The sequence below is a fragment of the Archocentrus centrarchus genome, chromosome 9, assembly GCF_007364275.1.
Source record: "Archocentrus centrarchus isolate MPI-CPG fArcCen1 chromosome 9, fArcCen1, whole genome shotgun sequence".
NCBI classification, from domain to species: Eukaryota; Metazoa; Chordata; class Actinopteri; order Cichliformes; family Cichlidae; genus Archocentrus; species Archocentrus centrarchus.
The window spans coordinates 4,090,025-4,112,803 of record NC_044354.1 but is presented as its reverse complement, the minus strand read 5'-3'; the positions used below and the strand labels follow the sequence as shown (position 1 = coordinate 4,112,803).

General features: G+C 38.3%; 1 protein-coding gene across 2 annotated transcripts in view; it reads left to right on the top strand.

The window, feature by feature from the left end:
- The window catches only part of LOC115786361 (transmembrane protein 132C), a 166,002-nt gene that overhangs the window by 103,817 nt on the left and 39,406 nt on the right, over positions 1–22,779 (top strand). For both annotated transcript variants that reach the window (XM_030738486.1, XM_030738485.1), the window contains one exon: positions 9,989–10,132. In XM_030738486.1, coding sequence (XP_030594346.1) covers positions 9,989–10,132 — 144 coding nt within the window. The remainder of the gene's footprint in view (positions 1–9,988; positions 10,133–22,779) is intronic.

Sequence of the window (22,779 nt, the reverse complement as noted above, 5' to 3'; positions counted from 1 at the left end):
CAATAAGAGTAGAAATCTGGCTCATGCTCAGTTACTAATGATTACCCTGAAGTCTTATAGATCACAAGAAACATTTCAGCGTTTGGCCGGAGCTTACCCTGAAGTAATTACTCTGTCTAACAAATAGATTTGATTTGCTATTGCACACATACACATACGCACATATTTATACACAAGTAGAGAAAAGTGGCACAGGCACACACTTGGAACACGCACACACCCACACACAAATGTGTTGCCGCCAAATAAATGTGGCGGCACTCCTCGGGCCTAATAGTCTGGCTGTAATTAACATTGTCATAGTGATAATAGCCATTTATCCCTGACGCATGCACACACACACACACACACACACACACACACACACACACACACACACACACACACACACACACACACACACACACACACACACACACACACACACACAGAGTCCAAACCTCTATCTTGTCTAGGCAGTTCGCCCAGCTGTCATCTCCCTCATCTGTTTTCCTCCCTCCCACCTTTCCTCCCCCTTCTCAACAGTATTTAGACCTCATGATCCTTCTTTTCCTGTTTTCACATTTCCCTTTACTGAGTCTTTCATTCACCCCCTCTTCCAATTTCCTCTTAAGTATGCGCACTGTGCATTTGGCTTTCTCTTTTCACTCATCCTATCAAATCCTTTACTTCACACAATTCTTCATTTAACACCTTCCATTCTCGTTCTTTTCTTTCTACCACAGTCTAACCAAATTACTTATGGATTAGTGTTCATACTGGGGTATAATATAGTCAGCTGTTTGATTGGCATTTTGCTCTTTTTTTGTTGCATGCTGTCACTCACATTCATGCTTCCCATTTTGTTTGTTGGTTTTCCTGCCAGTTTGTCCATCATCTGTTACTTATTACCTGATCAGTTTTCCCAGAATACAATATCTACTTCCTGCTGTCCAGCTTTAGTTGCCAGATTGTTAACGTTCTGTTTTGTAGTCAAACTCTTTATTTGTTTCACGTTTGTTCGGTTTGTGTGTGTGGATGTTACACCTATAAAACAAGCTATTTCTGTGCTTCTGGAGTTTAGTTTAAATAAAAAACAAAGTCATAAATAAGGAAGACTGTATTAGCTTTCCAGTGTCAAGACACAGTTTCCAAAAAAAAAAAAGAAACAGATCACATCACATCTGGTTTTATTACCTTACATATGCTTTAAAAATTGTAAATTGAAAAGTGAATCATCTCACTTTGAGCACAGCATTAAAACTACTAACCTCTTGTTTTAATAACAGTAACAATAGCAATGATTTGTGTCTGATGTTGTGCTCGACTGACTCGATTGTATCAAACTCTAGTGATGGCCTTTTTGAAGAGTGGTGTATAAAACACCCGCCATCAAATATGACACACCTGTGTGCATCTCAGACTGTCCCCATCTGGAAAATGACTGAATACTGTGTCAGATGTTATTGTTATGTATACCTGATACTTTATTTGCAGAATAAAACTTCAAAAAAACTCTTAAATAGAAATCCACTTGGCAGTTATGTAAAAACAAATAAAGCCTTTGACTAGAAACTGGAGATTTCTAATATAATAAAGGCTAAAAATGGACGACACTCAAAGTTCAGTCTCCGGGTCACAAACCTTTTTACGTACAGATCTGAACCTTTTTGATGTTTTAAATGTCCTGTAATATTTTCACAAATTCTTACATTGTTTCACGAGGTAGGAACAAACAACCGAGCGAGTTGTTGGATGTCTTTCTGTGCATATTCATGTACATTTTTCATTAAGAAATACAACCATACACTAAAATATACACATATGCAGGTTCTGCCTGGGTTAACAAACATAAGGAATTAAGCGTCACGTTATCAGTGCATTCACATCAGGAGGACCTTATCCAAAAAGAAGCCAATTCCAAGATTCTCCAAGAGGCGAGAGGGACGTGTTGTGAAAAAAGACTAAAGCAGTTATTCCTAACTGGCACTGCTGCATACCTAAAGTGTCCTCGTAGCCAAACGACAGATTGCCAATGAGTCCCAAAACAACATGTGAGTGTTTGCAAAAATTACATAAACACTACAAGCATTTTAACTTTACAACACTAATGAGGCACTGTAAAAATCGACATTCGGACAAAGAGTGCTCGGTAGCAGCACGAGTCAAACAGATAACTTAAATCCTGGACACTCAAGCTTGCTTTGTTTATGCATGGTAACTATGCATGGCACTTGACAAAGGCTGTCAAACTAAAGCTATCATTCCATTAGTTAAAACACATTCAAAGCAGCCTAACTCTTGCTGTGCGCTATATGAAAGGGCAGTATATTCCTATTCTGACTTGATTGAAACAATTGGTACACCAAAACGTTTATCCATTAGAGTAAAAGAAAACCCTACATACTCATTACCAGCCAAATCTAATGTAATGATGGTTTGAGCTGCATTTCTCTTTTATCAGCATCAACTATTCTGAACATTCACTCATTTCCATGCTTCCAGGTACTAGGCAAGCTTAATTTCCAGAAATATTTTGTACCAAGAAAACCTGAGTCAGGAGAATTGATAATGGTGAACATCACAGTGATGTTTGATCAGATTTCATCAGTTTGCACTAAAGCAGTTTGATCTGTGAAGCATATCTGGTGTGGAAACTAAATATCTAACTATATATGTGACTTTCTATTGAAATGTTAATTCACAGTTCAGCTTGTCTAAAAACACAATGCATTTAGTAAGGTATATGATTTACGGTGTCCACTCAATCATAGCTTCAAAAGTGACTGGTCAGTATAGGACATTATAAGTCAGTAACTGAAGAGTAAATACAACTATATTCCACAATTGGTGAGATGCTGAATTGCCAATTCTACTCTTGCACTGCTGTGATTATGATTATGCCAGCATTGCTGGCAACATGTCCTCCAATGAACGACAGTCATTTGTTCCTACGAGCGCCCCTACAAGTGGCAGAAGACAACGCCACCTGATATTGTGGCGTGGTGTTTAAACTACAGGCCACCTTTTAAAACAACCTTTTGCGTACTGTGTCAGCGTGTAATGTTGCAGTAAGTCAGGAGGTAAAGCAGGTCACCCACTAATTGAAACGTTAGTAGTTCAATCCCTGGCTGCTTCAGTCTGCATGCCAAAGTATCCTAGATACTGACGGGCTTGTGTGAATGTGTGTGAATGTGTGTCGTATGTTGTGTGAGTGCTATAAAGGAACCAGTATTTAATGTTTAAGCATCTAATGCCATTTAGTCCCAACAGAACTTTTAGAAATCTGAGAAATTCCATATTTATATAGTTCTTCGAAATTTGCTGGAGAAAACGGAACACGTTATTCACGCGCCCTTTCGTGTACAACCGCTAGAGGTCGCTTCATTTTACGATGTAGTTATTGGTCGTAAAAACGTGCCTGAACAAACGACATAAGAGGACAGGCTCATTGCCGGGATGAAGATGTATCAAGCAGGCATGATTTAAACTATGTTTATTTTTGGCAGCAACATCCACATGGGAAGCAATGTCTGCTGTCACGGAAACAACTTTATCTTTTATAAAAATCTGTTTTTTTTATAGTCAATCAACAGTGAAAACAGTGAAAAAATGTAAAGTTTGGACACTATACTGTAACAGGAGACTCACAACAGAACAAGAACAATAAAGCTTAAGTAAAATATTATGAACGTATTTCTGTATCCTGTCAAAACTACATCCAGTATCCTTAAATTCATGAAGGACAACTGTTAATGGGCAAAATTTAAAATAATGATTTGAAGTGTGTCTTGAGTACTTGGAGTAGGCATTCTAGGTAATGTTTACAAGAAGTTTAAAATTAATTTATAACAATTAAATTTGAATGGCACTAGTGGGGGCACCAAACTAACAAAAAACAGTATTATAAGTGTTTTAGATACGTATTTTATTTTATTAATGATTTAACATCGTTACGCAAATCCAGAGGGTTTACGTATTTGTTGACTGTAAAGTTTGCATAAAATTTGTTGACTTTAAAGATGTTTCATTGGAGCTGTCCCTTAAAAATACAAGTGTCCTTACTATGTAATTATATGTGAGCAAACATTATTGTTACTCTCCATGTGAAGGTTAGTTTAGGCAGTTAAATGTAAAATATTCTCCAAAGCAACACATGCAAAGGCATGAAAACAAACACACTAAGTGAACATGGGCACACATGCGCAAAAGACATGTGCACACACACACACACACACACACACACACACACACACACACACACACACACACACACACACACACACACACACACACACACACAGAATGTCATACCCTTGATGTGTTTAATGGGTCTGTAGTAAATTGCAGCTAAGTGCCTTCAACCAATTTTCCTTCAACAGCTGAGCCTTGACACGCGCATGTGTGTAAGCTCATACTGTCATGCAGAAAACACTCTTACAGGCTGGAAAGTTGACATGTGACAGGAATGACATAATAAAGTGGAACTTTAATAATAAAAAAAAAAACATTAAAATTAAGCACAATGCAATGCAGAAAATTATGCTTGTGATAAAAAAAAAAGAAAAAAGAAAAAGATTATGTTTCCAGTGCACCTACTCTATTGTTGTCAACATTACAATGTTGCTTTATTTTTTGTAGGTTTGTAATTACTTTGTGAAATATGCAGCCGGGAAGTTGAACATAACTATACGTGTATGTATGTACATCTGTGTATATATTACCTTTTACTTCAGATATTTTTCTAAACTAGAGTGAAATAGTTCATCATGGATGCAAACTACAGATGTTTCTAGATAGATTATGTAAACCTAATTACCACAGGGCTACATGACAACTTACAGCAACCTCAATTAATGTACCAAACCCAGTGCTGAAAATGGCATTCAGGCAGAAATATGATGAACACCAGATTTGCACACATGCACACCTTTACTGGCTTTAATTGTTTAATTAATGCCATATATCATGCATTAAACAGTGTATGGGATGCATGACCTACAATTTTACTGTTTTACTAGCCTTCTGCTGTGGCGTCTCAGTGCAGACACGTACGTGTACGCAGTATCAGCTTTCTGCTTTTCAGCCTCTCTGAACTCTGGATGCATAAATGCAAAGCAAACAATGGAAGCACCGTTGTTTATGACAGGCTATTGGAAAAGTTTCCTACAATGATAATTCTGCTTTTCCACTCATCAGTTCTACTTTCCATTCTCTAAAATGTTCTTTCTTTTCTGTCTATAATCTTCGTGTCTATTTTGAAGTCTTCTTCCAAATAACATTGATCATGATGATGTTTGATGATTAAATACAACTTCATTGCTCTGAGTGAGCCAATGCAATTGTTCCACCATTGCATTTATGCACATATGTTCATGGAGCAATACAATGCAGTGATTATAATGATTACATAAGGGTCCGGACCAAGTAACATTTGTTACTGGGGGATATTGGGTACCTTCTTGATTAAAAGGCCAATTACTCCATTAACTATCTGTCCTTTTAACTAAATGACTCATATGTCAATAAATGGGATGCCTTTAATGGATTTTTAGATCATTTGGTTTTTTGCTTTTAACAAGGCATACGCTGGGTTTGGCCCAAATGTGTCAATATATGCCTAGCTTTGTTAGTGTGTGCCATGTGTTTAATATAGCCAAAGGGCTATAGGCTGATTAAATGACTGCTTTGAATTTAAAACAGTGTCCTGTTGCTGTGGGAATAGAAGAAATTCTTTCATGTCTTAGTGTGTTAACGTCATTTAGTTTAATGTATTCAAACTCAGAAAGTCATGGAGGACTAGCCTCCATTTGCAATGATGTCACATGATTTTGTTTTACTATTGCTACAGGTAAAGTGCTCCAAACACAGTCTGTTTTCCTTACTGATTAAAATTCATACCTTCAAAATAAAAGAGGACTTGATGCAGAACACAGTCCTCCAATACAAAGCTCTGAAATCTCACAGTTTAGAAATTTCAACTTTAAATGCACTAGCAGAACAAGCGAGAGATTTTTTGTGCCTAATGGCACAGGGATCGCAAGACTGTGATGAGAAGGTTTAAAAAAAAAAGTGCAAAGAGAGACTCAGAGTTGTATATGTTCCAAGCAATTTCCCCCAAATGAGAAACTTGACAATTTAAGAAATGAAGAGAAGAGAGGATAGGATAGATATGTTTTCCTTTATATGTGTGTGTCTAAGCATGTGTTAATGTCTTTGTGAATTAACTGGAAACACAGCCACAAATTGGTTGTCTGTATTTTCATTTTGACCGGAAGAAATTCATGTATTTTATATATGAGCATGTGTATAAGAGAGACAGGAAGAGTGTGCAGAAAAACAGCGAGAAAAATGAGCAAAAGACCAGCAGAGAAGTAAGGAGAGTCAGAAAGAGAAATGCTTACATACACTTATTGTAAGTTGGAACTCAATTTATACAGAGGAGCAAAACACTTTTTTTTTTTTTACTGTGTCAACTATTTTGCTCTTTGTGTGTGTGTGTGCACTTGTACTGTGTGTGTGTGTGTTTGTGGGTTTCTGTGATGGGTGGTCTCGCTCTAGTTGCTTCACTTGAAGTTGCACATTCTCTCACGCATGCATGCATGGTTAAACTTTGCTGAGGAGGGAGGCTGCTTCTTAGACTTTATTTCTCTTTGTAACATGCACATGCAACATATTTGTCAGTGCAGAGGTACACACAGTGTACACACACAAACACACACAAAGTCTCTTTCTCCCTCCTGTAAAATCTCTGTGTGTATGTGTGAGACTCTTAATGCACACACAGACTCACATACACCTATGCACAGGTGTTGTCAGGGACCTACATGAACTCACACAAAAATGCATTCATTCATACATACAAATACTTGACACATTTACCACCCATACACGCTTCCTCTGAGCTTATCTCAGTGCAGTGTGGAGCAGCTTTTGAAGGCAGTAGGGAGCCAGTTGTTGATGAGCCACTTAATAATTCCCATGGACAGGCATGAAATTCTTTCCCTTTCTTTCTCCGGCTCTTTTTCTGTTTCCTTCACACTTGCTCTAATATTCTTCTTCCTGTTATGTTTTATCTGCTCTTTTTTCCACGTTCTCTATTTTTAAAAATTTTGCTCCGATTAATTTTTTTTTCCAGTTTTCTCCATGTCTGCATCTTTTTATTTTGACTCTTTTTGTTCTGATTTGTTTTCAAAAACATACAACAATCCTATTCCAAAATAGACATTTTACAACAGGTTAATATCTGGCTGTCACATTAGCACAGAGTGTCGCTTCATACTGTTCATACTGCAGTTTGCATAATGTCCAGGCACGTTCTCTCTGAGACTACACCTTCAGTCTTTCTCTCTCCTTTTCTCTGTTTCTGTGGGGAAGAAATCCAAAGAGCGAGGCTCCTTTCTGCTGAAACATTTTTAAGTATAGTTGGTGGTATATACTGAAAACTATATCTGTTATGACATGGCCTTGTACTCTCAGTCAAACATGATGAAAAGCTTTGGCCTTATCCTGCCAATTCTGCTTCTCTCACCAGCCTTCATACAGACCAAGTGAAAATTCACAAAGCCTCAAAACTCCAATCAGTTTAAGATACTAACCACAGATGAAGCAGAAGCAGCAATAATTCCTCTGTCATAAAAGCACACATTCATTAATACAATGAACACTGTAAGATATTTGCATAATGCAGAGCTAGCTTGGCTCACCCTCAAACAAAGAATGAGTATTCTCACTTTAAGTCATTATTTCCCTTTCTGCTAATTTTAAAATCCAGCAGAAAATTCATACGCCTCCATACACTCCTAACGTATGAGGACTTGTTTTATTTACGATGGCAATACGAAAACCCTTAGAATTAGCATACTGCACAGCCAGTGAGACTAAAATTAGTATTAGCTTTGACTGTATGCATGCAGGCAGAGCTGTGTCAAAATTTTAATGCTCAGGGAAAACCAAGCTCTGCATACAGTTTGATCTATAACAAAGTATTAAATAATTATTATATTATTGTGTCTGTGTAGATTCTCAGTCATCCAGGTCATAGTAGTCTCTGGAGCTTGAAAAAGGCGACTGGACTTCTTTTTGTTTCTTGAAGAAACAAAAATTTTTTTGCACACAGTGTTTTGAGGTGTGCATGTCTTCAAGAAACAAAAAGAAGTCCAGTCGCCTTTTTCAAGCTCCAGAGATTATATTATTGTGTTTAATTCTGCTTCCCCTTGCCTCCCTGGTTCACCCGTGTTCTCCTGCTGTGTCCCATTCCCCTAACTTCCTCCTGCGTGAGCCCCCAGTTTGCTTTAGGTTGTCGCGTTGTCATCAAAGGCTTCCCTCCTGCCGTGTGCTCTGCTTATTCTTAGTTTCGTCTTAGATTTGGCATTTCTGGCTCCAGTCTAGCTCAGCTGAACGTAGTTTGTTTTTCCCTGCGTATTCCTGCAGGAAAGCTGAGTTTGAGTTAAACCCCGGTCCTCCCAGTCCTGCATTTGGGTCCTGCCTTGCTCTCCACATGGCTGAACCGTGACACTAGTACTGTAACTCAAGCAGCCATAAATATAGCCAAGTAAAAAATAAAACATCTGAATTGTATTAGAATGCAATGGTTTATGAGGTATCTAACATTGAAAATGCCCAAAACACCCATTAAAATACATGTATTTGGTCAACTTACAGTTTGCCCCAGATTTTCTGTGATGTCTTATTTTCCCAAATGTCTACATTAATGGGGCAGTTTAAAAAAAAATTGAATATTTTTGAAGGATAATGAGAGTAACTTGGCTTACTTCTGCTCAATAGCTGCATATTCTTCTAGCACACCCAAGAAGATACATGTACAATAACCAGTTAATTATAATCAGTTAACGCTAATATTCCTCTTTCTGGCATCCTATACAATATTGTCTCTATTGCTCTCATGCACAAATGTTGAAATGCCCATTAACATTCATATACACTTATGGTCTCTTTATTAGGTACACCCAGCTAGTCCCGGGTTGAATCCCCTTTCCCTTCATTACCGCCTAAATTCTTCAAAATTCAACAAGTTCCTGGAAACATTCTTCATCATAAAGTTGCTGCAGATCTGTCAGCTGCACATCCGTGATGCAAATCTCCCGTTCTACAGAAGATTTAGAACTGAAACCGTTTCACTGCAAAATGAATCTGGTCACACAAAATGTTTCTTTAAAACATCACAGATTTATTCTCTGTTTCGTCTTCATCTTCTCTGTTGGCATCTTTCATGCTAAGCTTAATTCCACTGGTGTCAAACTAGAGACACACATACTTCCCATCCAGAAACAGTGGCCCAGCAAAACACACTGTAATCAGGCGTGTGTGTGTGTCTGTGTGCGTGCGTGTGTGTGTGTGTGTGTGTGTGTGTGTGTGTGTGTGTGTGTGTGTGTGTGTGTTGGCGGGGATAAATGCCCCCTTGGAAACTCAATGCCAAATAATCAAGATTGATGCTGGCACACAGTGTTTTGAGGTGTGCATGTATGCTGGTTTGTTTGTGCTATTTTTGTTGGAAGGATTTAATCAAATGTAATCATGCTGATTACAATAATCGCAAGCTTATAATCACCTTTTCCTCCTCTATCTCTTCCTTTATAACTCTCCATGGTCTCTAACTCCATGGTTCTTCCCCTTTTTCCCCCCTGCATCTTTCACCATCCTCAGTAATGTCTGGTGATGGTGACAGATGCTCTTTGAGTATGGACATGCTAAAGGTGGGAACTCAGTCTGGTAGCTTATTATTAGCACAGGAATAAATTTCATCACTCTGCAACATTATTATCATATCTATGTTGTCTAATTACAACACAACACTGTACTGCATCTGAAATCTGAAGTGTAAATAGAAACAACAGGGTATTATTTTTGAATGTCTGTCTGTTAAACAATAGTACAGGGGTGGGGGGGGGGGGGGGGGGGGGTGTTCCTGTGTCTGCCAACCAAAAACAATTTTAAACCATATATAATAACTTCAGAGCCCATGAACTCTTTTTCATTGTCTCCTCAGGACACAGAGGTTGTGAATACAGCCATCCTAACTGGTCGACGTGTCGCAGTGCCAGTCAAAGTGGTGACTGTGGAAAGTGATGGGCAGGTGAGGGAGGTGGATGACTCTATCACCTGCAGCTCATCAGATGTGGATGTGGTGAAGGTAAGTATTCAAAAATAAGCATAGTGAGATGCTTATGTATAAATTATAGTTTTGTTTGTACATAATACACTTCGCAGGACGAGATGATCTAATTTACACGTTTTATTTTTGTTTTACTGAATGCAGTGTTCAGATGCTGATATGGGAATCTTGCACTTATCTAAAATTTATTTTTAGATTAAAGAACAGATTGATTATAAAAAAAAAAAAAAGGAGCTGGCTAAACATATATGGCTGTTGCAAGAATTTCATAGTTTGTGCTGTGATTACATGGAAGCTCCAGGATAAACGGTTTGGTAAAGTTTTCAATCTTTTCACCTTCCAGACATTAAGAAAAATGTTCGCTTGCTGGTTGCATTCATATAAGTATTCCAGGCCTTGTTGACATCTTGTTGATTAAAAATTGCCCGCTGGAGATTTCTTATAAATAAGGTTTCCCTTCTGATTCAGTGCTATTTACCAAAACACATTCTAAAAAAAAAAATATATATATATATATATAGAAGGCATGATACTGTTTGTTATATATTTTTAAAAAGGGTATAAATGTATGATTTAAATCCATATTTACTTGTAGGGATGTTTCTTCTTTGCTGTTTCTGCATTGCTCAGATCCTGGCGATGTCATGAACTCTGGGGTTTTGGGTTTTTGTGTTGTGTTTTATATTTATATTTATTCTCAGCTCTTTTTAGTTTTAGTATGACTTTTGGACGCTGCTCTTGTTTGCTTTTTTAGTCCTTGACTTTTCGGTTGAGTTTACCTCCCCTGTGCTCCTTGTATCTTGTTGTCAGGTTGTATGCAAAGTGTGTTGCCTCTTTTTCTTTACTTCCTGTTTTATTTTCTTAGTCACTAGTTTCTTGTGCTTGGCGTTTTATTTTACTTCCTCCGTGTCTTCTTGTTCTGATTTAGTTTAGCTGTGTTTCCCAGCCATCTCCTGTCCTGTCTGTGTACTTATCAGTGCATGTGTTTTCCTCACCCCGGTATCTCACCCTGCCCTAGCCTGTTACTTTCCCTAGTTTCCTGTATCTCAGTTTTCTGTGCCATTGTTAATATTTTACTTTCCTTTTGGTCTTAGTTTTATATTTTTCACTTTGGATTTGTGTTTTACGTTATGAGCAGTTTACCAGCTTTAATAAATCGCTCACCTTCTGTTAAAACCTGCCTGCCTACAGTGTCTGCATTCTGAGTCCACAACATCACTTTCCACACAGTCTGTATTATCCACAAACCGACAGGCAAGCTATCCTACTTGTAATGTAATCATATGAATTTTGTGAAACTGCTGGCTGAATATAATGCAACTTGCATTGTTACACGTCTTTCTTTAGCATGTGCATGAGGGAAAAAAGAAAATACACAGACTCATTAAAATACACTGCTCAAAAAAATTAAAGGAGCCCTGACTGGATGGATGGATGGATGGATGGCTTTGAAAACACATCAGATCTCAATGGGAAACAAATCATGTCTGTACTGATATGGACTGAATAATGTGCTAGGACTCAAAGGATGCCACACAGTTTGATGGAAATGAAAAATCTAAACCTACAGAGGGCTGAATTTAAAGACACCTCAAAAATCAAAGTTAAAAAAAAAGAATGTGTGTCAGGTTAGTCCATTTTGCCAAAATTTCATTGCAGCAACTCAAAGTGATAGTTTGTATGACCCTATGGCCCTATCCCTATGTTGCATGTTCTCTATGAGATGAGAGATGGTGTCCTGGGGGATCTCCTCCCAGATCTGGACCAGGGCATCACTGAGCTCATGGACAGTGTGAGGTGCTACCTGGCAGTGTCGGATGGACTGAAACATAATGTCCCAGAGGTGTTCTATTGGATTTCGGTCAGGCGAGCATGGTGGTCACTCAATAGTATCAATACCTTCATCCTCCAGGAACTGCCTGCATTCTCTCGCCTCACGAGGTTGGGCATCATCATGCACTAGGAGGTCTAACAGTGAGTCCAAGGATATGTTTCCTGATACCTAATGAGAGTCAGGGTGCTGCTTCCCAGCTTGTAGAGGTCTGTGCATGTCTTCATGGATATGCCTCCTCAGACCACCACTGACCCACCACCAAACCGGTCATGCCAAACGATGTTACAGGCAGCAGTTTTTTCTCCTCAGCTTCTCCACAACTGTGCTGGGAGACACAGCAAACCTGGCAATGACATGTATTGATGTCCCAGACTGGAGGAGTGGGACTACCTGTGCATCCTCAGTAGGGTCCAGGTATCACCAGCAGTGACACTGACCCCAGCCAAATGCAAAACTAGTGAAAAACAGTCAGAAAAGATGAGGAGTGGAAAATGTCAATGACCTCCACCTGCAAAACCATTCCTGTTTTGGGGGGTTGTCTCATTGTTGCCCTTGTAGTTAATTCATTAACACCAAAGCAGCTGAAACTGATTAACAACCCCATCTGCTGCTTACCTGACCAGATCAATATCCCAGAAGTTTAATTGACTTGATGCTAAACTCTGATTAAAAGGTGTTCCTTTAATTTCTTTGAGCAATATATGTGAGGATATCCTGAGCACGCATAACACAGTATAACCATGCATTTTGTTTATTTGACAAAAATCATCAGGATTTTTTGAGTATGACACAGAGACATGCAACACCTGATTCACTTCTTTTTATAGTCACAAGACAACTAAAACCTTTATTAATTTTTTTTTTTAAAGAAATTAAGGTGGTTCTGTGTGCACAACAACCTATTTTTCCAGATTTTCTATTATCAGTATCATGCTTTTTCTTTGAATCTGTAATCATTTTATATTTTTTTGTGTAATGACAAGACCGTAGAGGTCATCTGGAGCAGCCGTCGTGGAATGATAATGCGATCAGTGTCTGTCTGTAGCACTTGGAATCGAACCTGCTGGAAGGACCAGCCTAAGCCTGAAGTGTCTTTGCCATACAAACTGGATACATAACCACTGTAGTAATTAATAAACAAGAAATTCCTTTACAGAAATGAGCCAGCACCACGGAATAAGGGCTGATTCCTCTGGTGCTACACTCCCCTGTGCCCTCAGGACCTAAAATGAAACACATCCTTACTGTGACAGTTTCAATATGAAACCAATTTCCTGGTACAAGCCGACAGGAGTGGTGCTGTTTAAGTACAATCAATAACAACACCAGGAAAATGGAAAGTACTCGTTCAGATAGATATAATGTTAGCGTTCGGTGTGTGTGGTAGGTGGGTAGACCACATCTAGATGTTTACAGACAAACATATAGTACAGGCACAAATAAATATTTAAACAGCTATTATAGAGGCAGAAACACAGCTCCATGTTAAAACAGCTGATTGCTGTCATACCTTGTCCGAGGTTCAATTACTATAGCTTGAACACATAAGGTCAAACTTAAAAAAAAAAAGAAGTCAAATGAAAAAATAAATACGTACATACATATACACACACATACATGCACAAAGAGTTTTAATACAAACAGCTGTCCAGTTCACCGGGGCTCATGTGCTCTGCTACTTTATTTCCATGCCAGGTGCAGTAACTTGCTGTTTGTCTTGCAACAAGAAATAATAAGACTGCAGGAGCTTACTACAGCCAGCCAAGACATAAACCCGCATCTAACCACACATGAAAACACAATGTTTAGTTTTGATACTCCTGCTTTTGTATGAATAACAGTATGTACCTTACAGCAGGCACAGGCTGCTACCTTTGGACAGAGCTGTGTTACTTGTTTGTTTCCTGTAAACACACAACAAACCAGAGGCTTGCTGTTGCTTCATATTTAAGGAACAGACCGTAGCCCACTGTCAGAGACAGATAAAAAATGTTTCCAAAAATGTTGGTCATCAAGACGTTTCTCACCCACATTCAAGTGGAACCTTAGAAATTATAGTTTTCTCCACCATTTATGATTCCTCTTGAAACAAAGCCAATAGCCATGGCAGCTTTTGAAACGGGGTACAATGCATTAGTAATTGAAACTATACTCATCACAGCCCTCCAAGAGTTTCCACACATGCGATACACACTTCTGTTGAAGCTTTTAAAATTCTTTTATAGGTTTGAAGCTCCTGCGGTAATAAAAGTCAGCGCAGTACTACGTCAAACTCCTCCACTTTAACTTTGTTCTTGATTTAGGAGAAGAAAGTATGAGGGAGGAAACGTCTGTGCTTCTGGTCTTAGTTGCAGGCAGTAAGCTCGGGAAGATTAGATTTCCATTTGGTTTTACATCAGATTCCATTAACTTACCTTTTGTATAATTACTTGTTGCGGATGCATGTTTGCAGGGGGAATTGCACAGCACCCTTTTCTGATTATCTGAACATATAGAAATGAATTTATGGAATTGACTTGGTGAACATGTTCCCAGTTGCAGTGTAATGCTGTTTCCCTCACATTTGATGCATTTATCAACATAAGCAAGTCTTCCTCAGCTCTCCCCCCTCTTTTCCCACATTCTCTTTCAGCGTAAACTATCTTGTTAAGGTCTCTTCAAATGTCGTCCCTCGTGAGGTGTATATGTGTATGAGCGGCTGTTGTTGATACAGCAGTATGTGTAGGTCAGAGGTGTCAAAGCTAGTAGGGGACAAATAGGAGACAAGCACATGCATACACACAAATTAGCACCATTATTCTGACCTCACGTAAAGCAAGGAGGAAAGATGGGATGAAGAGTGGTGAGAAGATGACAAATGGATCAATGGGGAGAGGAAAGGAGAGGAGGAAAGTGAATGAGAGAACTATGAAATAGAGACCACAAATAGGAAAGATATTAGTAATTCAGAGGAAAGGAGATTAAAAAAATAGGATAGTGGGTGAGCTGAAAAAGTATGGGGCTTACTAATTTAAAACTTAAAAATGCTGACACCATCTATATCCGTAAATGACTGCTAAATGAGGATTTACCAGTTATGTAAGTAAAAGCTCTTACCTGTTCTTTATATGATTAAAGCTTACACTATTACCAAGGATAGCATCATGTTGACAGGCTATGTTAATGAATTTATTACACATGGATTTTTTGTCTTACACAGGACACTAGCATATAGTAGCTTTTAATAAAAATGCAATTGTCTTAAGAAGTGCATCCTGATTGTGCATTAAACACAAGAAAGCAGAAAAGGTCTAAAAATATCAGACTTCCCTCCTCTTATCTGTCTCACCTTCTCCTTCTTTTATATTCAAGTGCAGTGATAGCATTTAAGCTCACCTCCTTAAAAATTGTCCTTCTCTCTCCATTTTAAATTTGATGTGCTCTAGCACCTCCATTGACAAGAATAGCTTTATGACCTTCAGAAAACAGTATCCAATTGATTGATGCCCGCTTTCTCTAAACTGTAATGAAGGACCTTAACTACAGGTTCCACTCTACAGAAAAACAGTAACACTCCATCTTTTCCCAGGCTTTACCCTAATGAAGCTATAAAAAATGTTCTGTAAGCCACAGAGCAAAGGAAGAAAACAGCTGCAGATAAATACTTACAAAGTGGAAAACAGCTCTTTAATTAGTTTGCAAATCAATTTTATATTAAAGTTTTGTGACTTTCCCAAACCTGAGGACTACTTGCCTAACTATACTGTGATGTTACGTAAAGAGAGAATATAAAAGTTTCTGTTTAAAATTTTGCAGGAAGAAATAATATGTCTGAAATCTTTTAATGGCCCAACAAAAAGCGTACAGCCCTCTTTCACGGACAGATGAATATATATGTATATGTGTGCACATATGTGGGATCACGTAGATACGTGTCAAAGTCTGCAACTGGTTCATTAAACAGCACACAGATCAATTCTTAATTTGCTTTGTATCCGTACTAATACATGCAGCAACACAGATACCCTAAATCGCCCTCAAACATGCGTGCTGACACACTCACACCCACCTCTGTCACTTCAGAGCTTTTGCTATTTTTTTCTACCTGCCCTGTCCAGCAGCTTTAGCAAGCAGAACCCTAACACATTCACTTTGCCCAAAGGAGCTCTATAATCTTTCTATGGGTTCCAGGGTTCTAGCCAGAAAAGAATTTCAGCCCAGTGCCTGTGTGTGTGTTCGGGGATGGGGGCTAATGCTAAATGCCGTGGCAGCTTGCTAATTCAGTGATGGTCATAGACATATATATACGCAGACACCGCATTGAGCTGGGTGGCCTGTTGCTGTGACACATCAGCGCGTCCGTGATATTGGATGTGGCAGATCTGCACTGTAGACTAATACAATTGAATAGACTGAACTTCATAAAGCGTCTACAAAGTTATTTAAGTTAATGCGTTCATTTACACATTCAAATATGCACTAATATACACTGGGAAACTTTTAGGCACAAAAAATAATTCTGTTTTCAAAATGTTAGAATGGCCAAATACAATCAAAAACAATTCGCCAGTCTTACCTGTGAAAGGTAATCCGATGCGATCCTGTTTTGACTGTAAAATGTTTCGAAATGTTTTCGAAAAACTCCACACAGCACCAGAGTGCAGCATCTCATGTTATGTGGCCGTTGTCCTACGGATGATTGAAGGCACTTGAATCTGATTGGACAATGTGACTTGATGCCAATACAGCTATTGTTAATAAACATTTCTTAAGCAACACGTTATCCTTGTGAGTCTACGAAGACAAGAAACAAAACAAGCTCCTGGGATTTTAATTTTAATAGGAAGCCCAAATTGTCCTTTGAGCTCCGGTTTCCCTCCACTTCCCCCTCGGTTTCACGCTGGTCCCGATTTTGCCCTGCAAAATCAAACATGAGCCGGACTGTCGCGAGATCATGGATTGAAAATTGCGGTGAAATAATACTATAGTGCAGTGATCTAGCTGGGGGGGGTCAGTCTGGTATGGGTGGTGTGTGTTGCTACTTGCTGTGATAGAACAGTTCTGATAGTCAGTTTCTTTTTATTTCTTTTTTTTTATTATTCACATTAATATACACAATATGTACAATATATTGCATTGAATATATAATATACAATGTCAGAGCTGACAGGCGAGAAGAAAGGAGAAGAGACAGTGAAGAAAAGAAAAAAAAACAGATACACAAACAAAGATATGATCTTGCTGTGTGAGTGAAGAGCCACCGAGTACCCACATCCTGGGTGAAGCAGCAATAGCCAGTGGGGGAGTGGTAGGGAGAGGCAACCCCTCCATCCTCCATGACCAAAGCACAGCAAGTCCAAGCCATACACGCACACAGACACATTCTGGCCACACACGAACACACAAACACACATCCCATGTGCAGCAAACGGATGTCATATTTTGCCTTTTTGTCAGAAGCTTCTGGCATCGCAGAGCTGCCCACAAGTTGTTGGTGCCTTGGGGCACTGGTCCACATTAATAGTTCACAACATTAAACCTGTACTTTGAAAAATGACACCTCGGTGTATGCAGTGCATTATCCCTCTACACCCCATTACGGCCATGGATGGCAGGTGTTCCGGATTAAGGGGTGTTTGATTGACTAGTGAGAGTGAAACAGGTCTGTCAGAGGAGTTGCTTTTCAGAAGCTGTTATTGACAAACCAAGAAATAAACATGTTGAATATTTTGTCTTTAAAAATGCATTTCTTTGCTTTTCTTTTTTCTTTTTACATGACAAAATCTGTTATTGTGCTGACATAGCTTTCAAGTTTAACTGTCAACATTCCCACACTGCAGCGCTAAAGGACAAAATAGATCACTCCACTCTGTTCATAATTTTACCAAAGTTAATAAACTGTTTGGCAAATGTTCTTATTGCCATTGTTATTCTTCCCACACACTTTTATAAGATTTGAGGATTTCAGCCCTACAGCTAAAGCATACACTTTATATTATATTCAGGTGGAGTAGATGCTAGTCTGCTCGTGCTATGCAGTGTGGCAGACTGACAGTACAGTCACACCAACCTGTGACACATCTGGCCTCATTCTGACCAGATCTTAGCTTATACTAAGCTACTTCCTTTTCCATAGTCAATATATCAGACACCTGCAGCTGTCAGTGGTTTTTGCTCCCTCACAAATAAACTATAAGATAAATAAAATGCCATCGTGCATGTATTTTCAGGTTGCTATATTTACAGTCGTTTTAGTAGTTTACTAATAGTTTAAATTAGAGTATGCTTTAACTGGTCAAATATTAACAGAAGCATTTGCGTTAAAATTATATTAATATGCTTAAAGATTAACTGCCAGGTGCTGTTAATCACAGACAGTATAATGTAAAAGATGGATGTAGCTACTGTGGCACCACCAAACCTGTTGGATTGTGACGTCCCGTTCTGAAGAAGTCTTGAGGTGAGCAGTTCTGCCATCACTATCTTGGTTACAAAAGACAGACGTGAAGAGGAAGGGTGGAGTTGACTGTGAAACTAACCACTTGTGATCGACGAGTCATTGACCAATGAGCAAGTGGAAAATACCACAAGCTAATCCGGTTGTTAAGTGATGGCGTAGAATTCCATTTCCGGATCCAAACTATCATGTGATCAATATGCCGCAATGCTGTGTCCCTAGTTGTTTTAACCAATCGGACTCAAAAAAAAAACAAAAAAAAAAAAACAGTTGTCATTTGATGAGAAAGAGAAGAGGAAATAGCTGCAGTAGATGAGGTATGTTACAATCTTCTGTAATAGCGAACAGTCACTGGTTATGCCATTGCTGTTTATGTAGGAGCATTTGGACCCAGAAATTACATTGGCCTTAAAGATGGGATTCTCCTTTTTGAAACAGAGTATGGCCAAAATTTTCAAAATAGATTTCATTTTTTTTATTCATTATGACCCAAAAAGATTAACTGAGGATCTGAAGTCAGCAGGAAAGTGTTTATAGGTACACGCATTCTTCACGCATTCTTCACACAAGCAGAATATATTTATATACAAGTACAGATACTTGTATATAAAAGGCTATGGTAAAAGCTGAAGCACTGATTCAACTTCTTTACTCAAGTAAAAGTGAAAAAGTTCAGGCTCTGAAATGTAATGAAAGTATAAAAGTAAAACGTAGCTTTGAAGGACATTTCTACCAGCTGTTTTTGTGAGAAGCTAACCGAACCTCATGTCATATTAATATAACAGTAAAATAATATTAATGCAAAGAGAAAGGAGTATTAATCATTCTAAAATCAATGTACTCAGCTCGAACACTTAAACACAATAGCCAGCCTTGATAACCAAGGAACCTCCTTGGGCCCAGGTCTCTTCTTGGGGCTGCGCCTGGCTGGGTCCCACAGGCTAAGGCCCGGCCACCAGGCACTCTCTTTCGAGCTCCCGCCCCACGTCTGGCTTTAGGGTGGGGCCCTGGTAATCCCATCTTTTAGAATTCTATTAGGATATAGATGATTAAAATATATAGTTGTTTCTAGGTGAGATGAGTTGGAGGTGAAACAATTTTTACTATTACTGCAACTGGTATGTCACTTCACTCCCCAAAGGGCACCATGTTTTGTTTTCTTTTGCTTGTTGTTTTCCTCCATTTCTATTTTTGTTCAATTTAACAAAGGCTCTAAATGCTACAGTACCCACTGAGGTTTTGCCACCATTGGTACAGAGAGAAAAGAGGCAGTGAGAACAAACTGTTTCATCAATGAAATTGTGACAGTAATAGGGCAGCAACTATCAAATATTTTAGTAATCGAGTATTCTATCAATTATTCCATTGATTAATCGGATAAAAAAAAAAACCTTTGTCGTATTCATTTGCATATTATAACTTCTGTAGCTTAAATGCAGATATTTCTCTGTGTGAAACAAACAGCGGTGGATGGAGCAGCCACAAAGTTCTCTTCTCTTCACTTGCTGATCAGGTGGTTGATGAGGGACCTCCAGCTGTTTCCCAGTAAAGGTTTTAAGGTGGTTACAGGAAAAAGCGCTGCTGCTTTAGACGCCAGGAAATTTCCTTTCGCTCCACCTGAGCTCACCATCTCAGTAACAGCTCCTTCTCTTTGCGTTTGCTGCGCATGTGCAGACATGCACGTAAAACAGCTGCTGCTGCTGTGATATCAGTGTTTTTGTTTGTAATTTCTGATCCCCTACTTTGCATCTTTCATCCAAAATATGTGAGTATTAAATAGTAACTGGAGGGAATGGACATCTATTTGCTGTTTGCCAATGACTGTTTGTCAATGACGGTCCATAGAACTGCTTGTGGAATATTTTTCGTACACTCGATTCGTTCGCCTGGTTTTTCCGGTGAGTCCATCAGTCACCTGGTTCAGTCAAACATCCTGGATGCATGGTGTTTTTCATAATGATTTGACTCCTTAACTCGGGTGATTCAGGAAGCTGCCAGCACTAGTTGTAGCAGGTAATTTCAAATGCAGCATTTCTAACAGCCGAACAATCAGTAAACACACAAACTGTTTGTGTGCAGTTTATCACACAGTGTGTTTGCTAGCTAAAAGCACAGCTGCTGTATTTCCCAGGGGGAGAAAAGAGGGTGAGATCAAATTTATTTCAGTTTTGATTGAAATAAAGTTTGTATTCCCATGAACTAATATTGTTTTATTATTACATTAATATAGCGTAAATGTAGCACATAGGTTCAGTTAGCGTTACACAAAAATACATGGTAGCAATGTCCTCCAAAGAGCTACTTTTTACTTCCTTTGAGTACATTTCAGAGCCTGTAATTTTTCACTTTTACTTGAGTAAAGAGGTTGAATCAGTACTTCAACTTTTACTAGAGTATTTTTGAATACAAGTATCTGTACTTCTACTGCTTCTACTTAAATATAAAATGTCTGTACTTTTCCCCACCTCTACCCTTTGTATATTTCACTGTTGGTTTTATTGGGGGGGGGGGGGGGGGGGGGGGGGGGGGTGCATCCAAGTTACATTAACTTCCTTCGATAAATAAACTAATTTTTAGTGCTTTGCCACAGAGGTTAGAGGTTTGGTTGCCACAAGTAAATCAATTTACAAATTAATCACACCTGGAATGTTTGAGGCTGCTGGATGCATACAGTATACGTTTCAATTTTCTCGAAGATCTTTTTAATCTTCTCAGTGGATATGATTAAAGAATGATTACAGTCACTTAAGGCTATTATGTTATTATTACATTTCAAGCTGAAACTCACTAATCTGGTAATTCCATGCTAAGTAAAAAAGGTTCTGCTAAGATCACAAAAACAAAACAATAATTTGTCATTTTAGTTGTGTATTTAATGCTTTAAAATAACCAACAAATTAAGTAAATCAAGTTTGTCTTTATTGAACTACTAACTTTCCCAGCAGCTTGTCACTAACAGGTAACTACTTGATAGCTACAGCATTGGGAGTGTCTCCATCAAGCTTATTTAGCTTTAAGTACATGTTTAATGACTGTTTAATGAATGTTTCACTTTAATACCTGAAATAATTTGGGGGGGGCAAAAAGAGGTTTAGATAAAAGAAGAAGAAAAGAGGGATTCAATCCAGGTGCCCTTGGTCATTTGAGAGCCTCGAAAGGAAATGAAAGGTAAAGTGGATTAAAGGCAGAGGTCACACGCACATGCACACAAACATGCACGCAAACACACACCAACACACACACACATGCACAATATAATCTAAAGTCACACATTTTCCATTTAGCAGTAACAGGCTTAGGAAACAGCCAGCAATTTGAAGTGCACATCAGACCAGACCATTAGCAACACTCAAAGACGTATATCTGTGGGAGTTGCGACCTTGAGGGGATCTAAAACTATTTTTTAAACCTCCAGAGATTCAGTTCTTACAGAGCAAAAAGAGATTTTGTTGTTAAATCAGCAAAGCTATGAATGCTTCCCAGTGACAGTTCCATAGATCGCCTGGTGACAAAACTTTCACGGGGGGAGAAACTGCTTCACTTATATGTTTATATGAAACAATGCCTCAGAGACACTAGAGTTTATGGGATGCAGGAATCTGTTTTCTTTGTTCATTTTCACATCAGAATTGATTTTGCCTTTGAATTTAATCACGATTATATTCATAACTCAGTAGTTTATCTAGAAAAATTGTCAAATTTTTTACTTTTTGCCTGCATATTACTTTTATCTGCACTAAAATAAGAGCACAAAAAGTTTAGAGATCCACGTCACCTTAAATAGTTCCAGTGCTTCTGTTTTTGTTTATTCTAGATTAATTCCCTGCTTATCTGCATAAAATAAAGGATATTATATATCATTATATATCACATCATGAATTAGAATAAGAAAAGAATTAATTAAAAAATAATCACCTTTAACACTATGACCTATCCACTTCATATACAAAAAAAAACCAAACAAAAAAAAGATCCAGGTAAGTTTTTTTAAAAAACTGTACTTTAATATTAGCAAGGACATGTCTAGCATTTAACGTGCTTTATATTAGAATAAACAGGATATTATAAATATACAATTTTTCAGTTATATAATATGAAATCCCCACAAATGATAAATATAATAACTGTCAACAATACCCATTAATCTATCCATTATCGAAGTTTGTTTCTGCCACTAAAAAAAAAAAAAAAAAAAAATTGCCATCCGTAACTTGAAATTTTGAGTTATTTTCTCAAAATTTAGAGTTAAGTCAAAATTTAGAGTTACATATCGCAAATTTTCCTGTTGACAACTCGAAACTTCGGCTTAGCGCTGCCAATCAGGAAGCTCCGAGGAAGAGTTCATTTCCTTTTTACCTGGAAGCAGATGCCGTCAGCGCACTCAAAATGGGATAG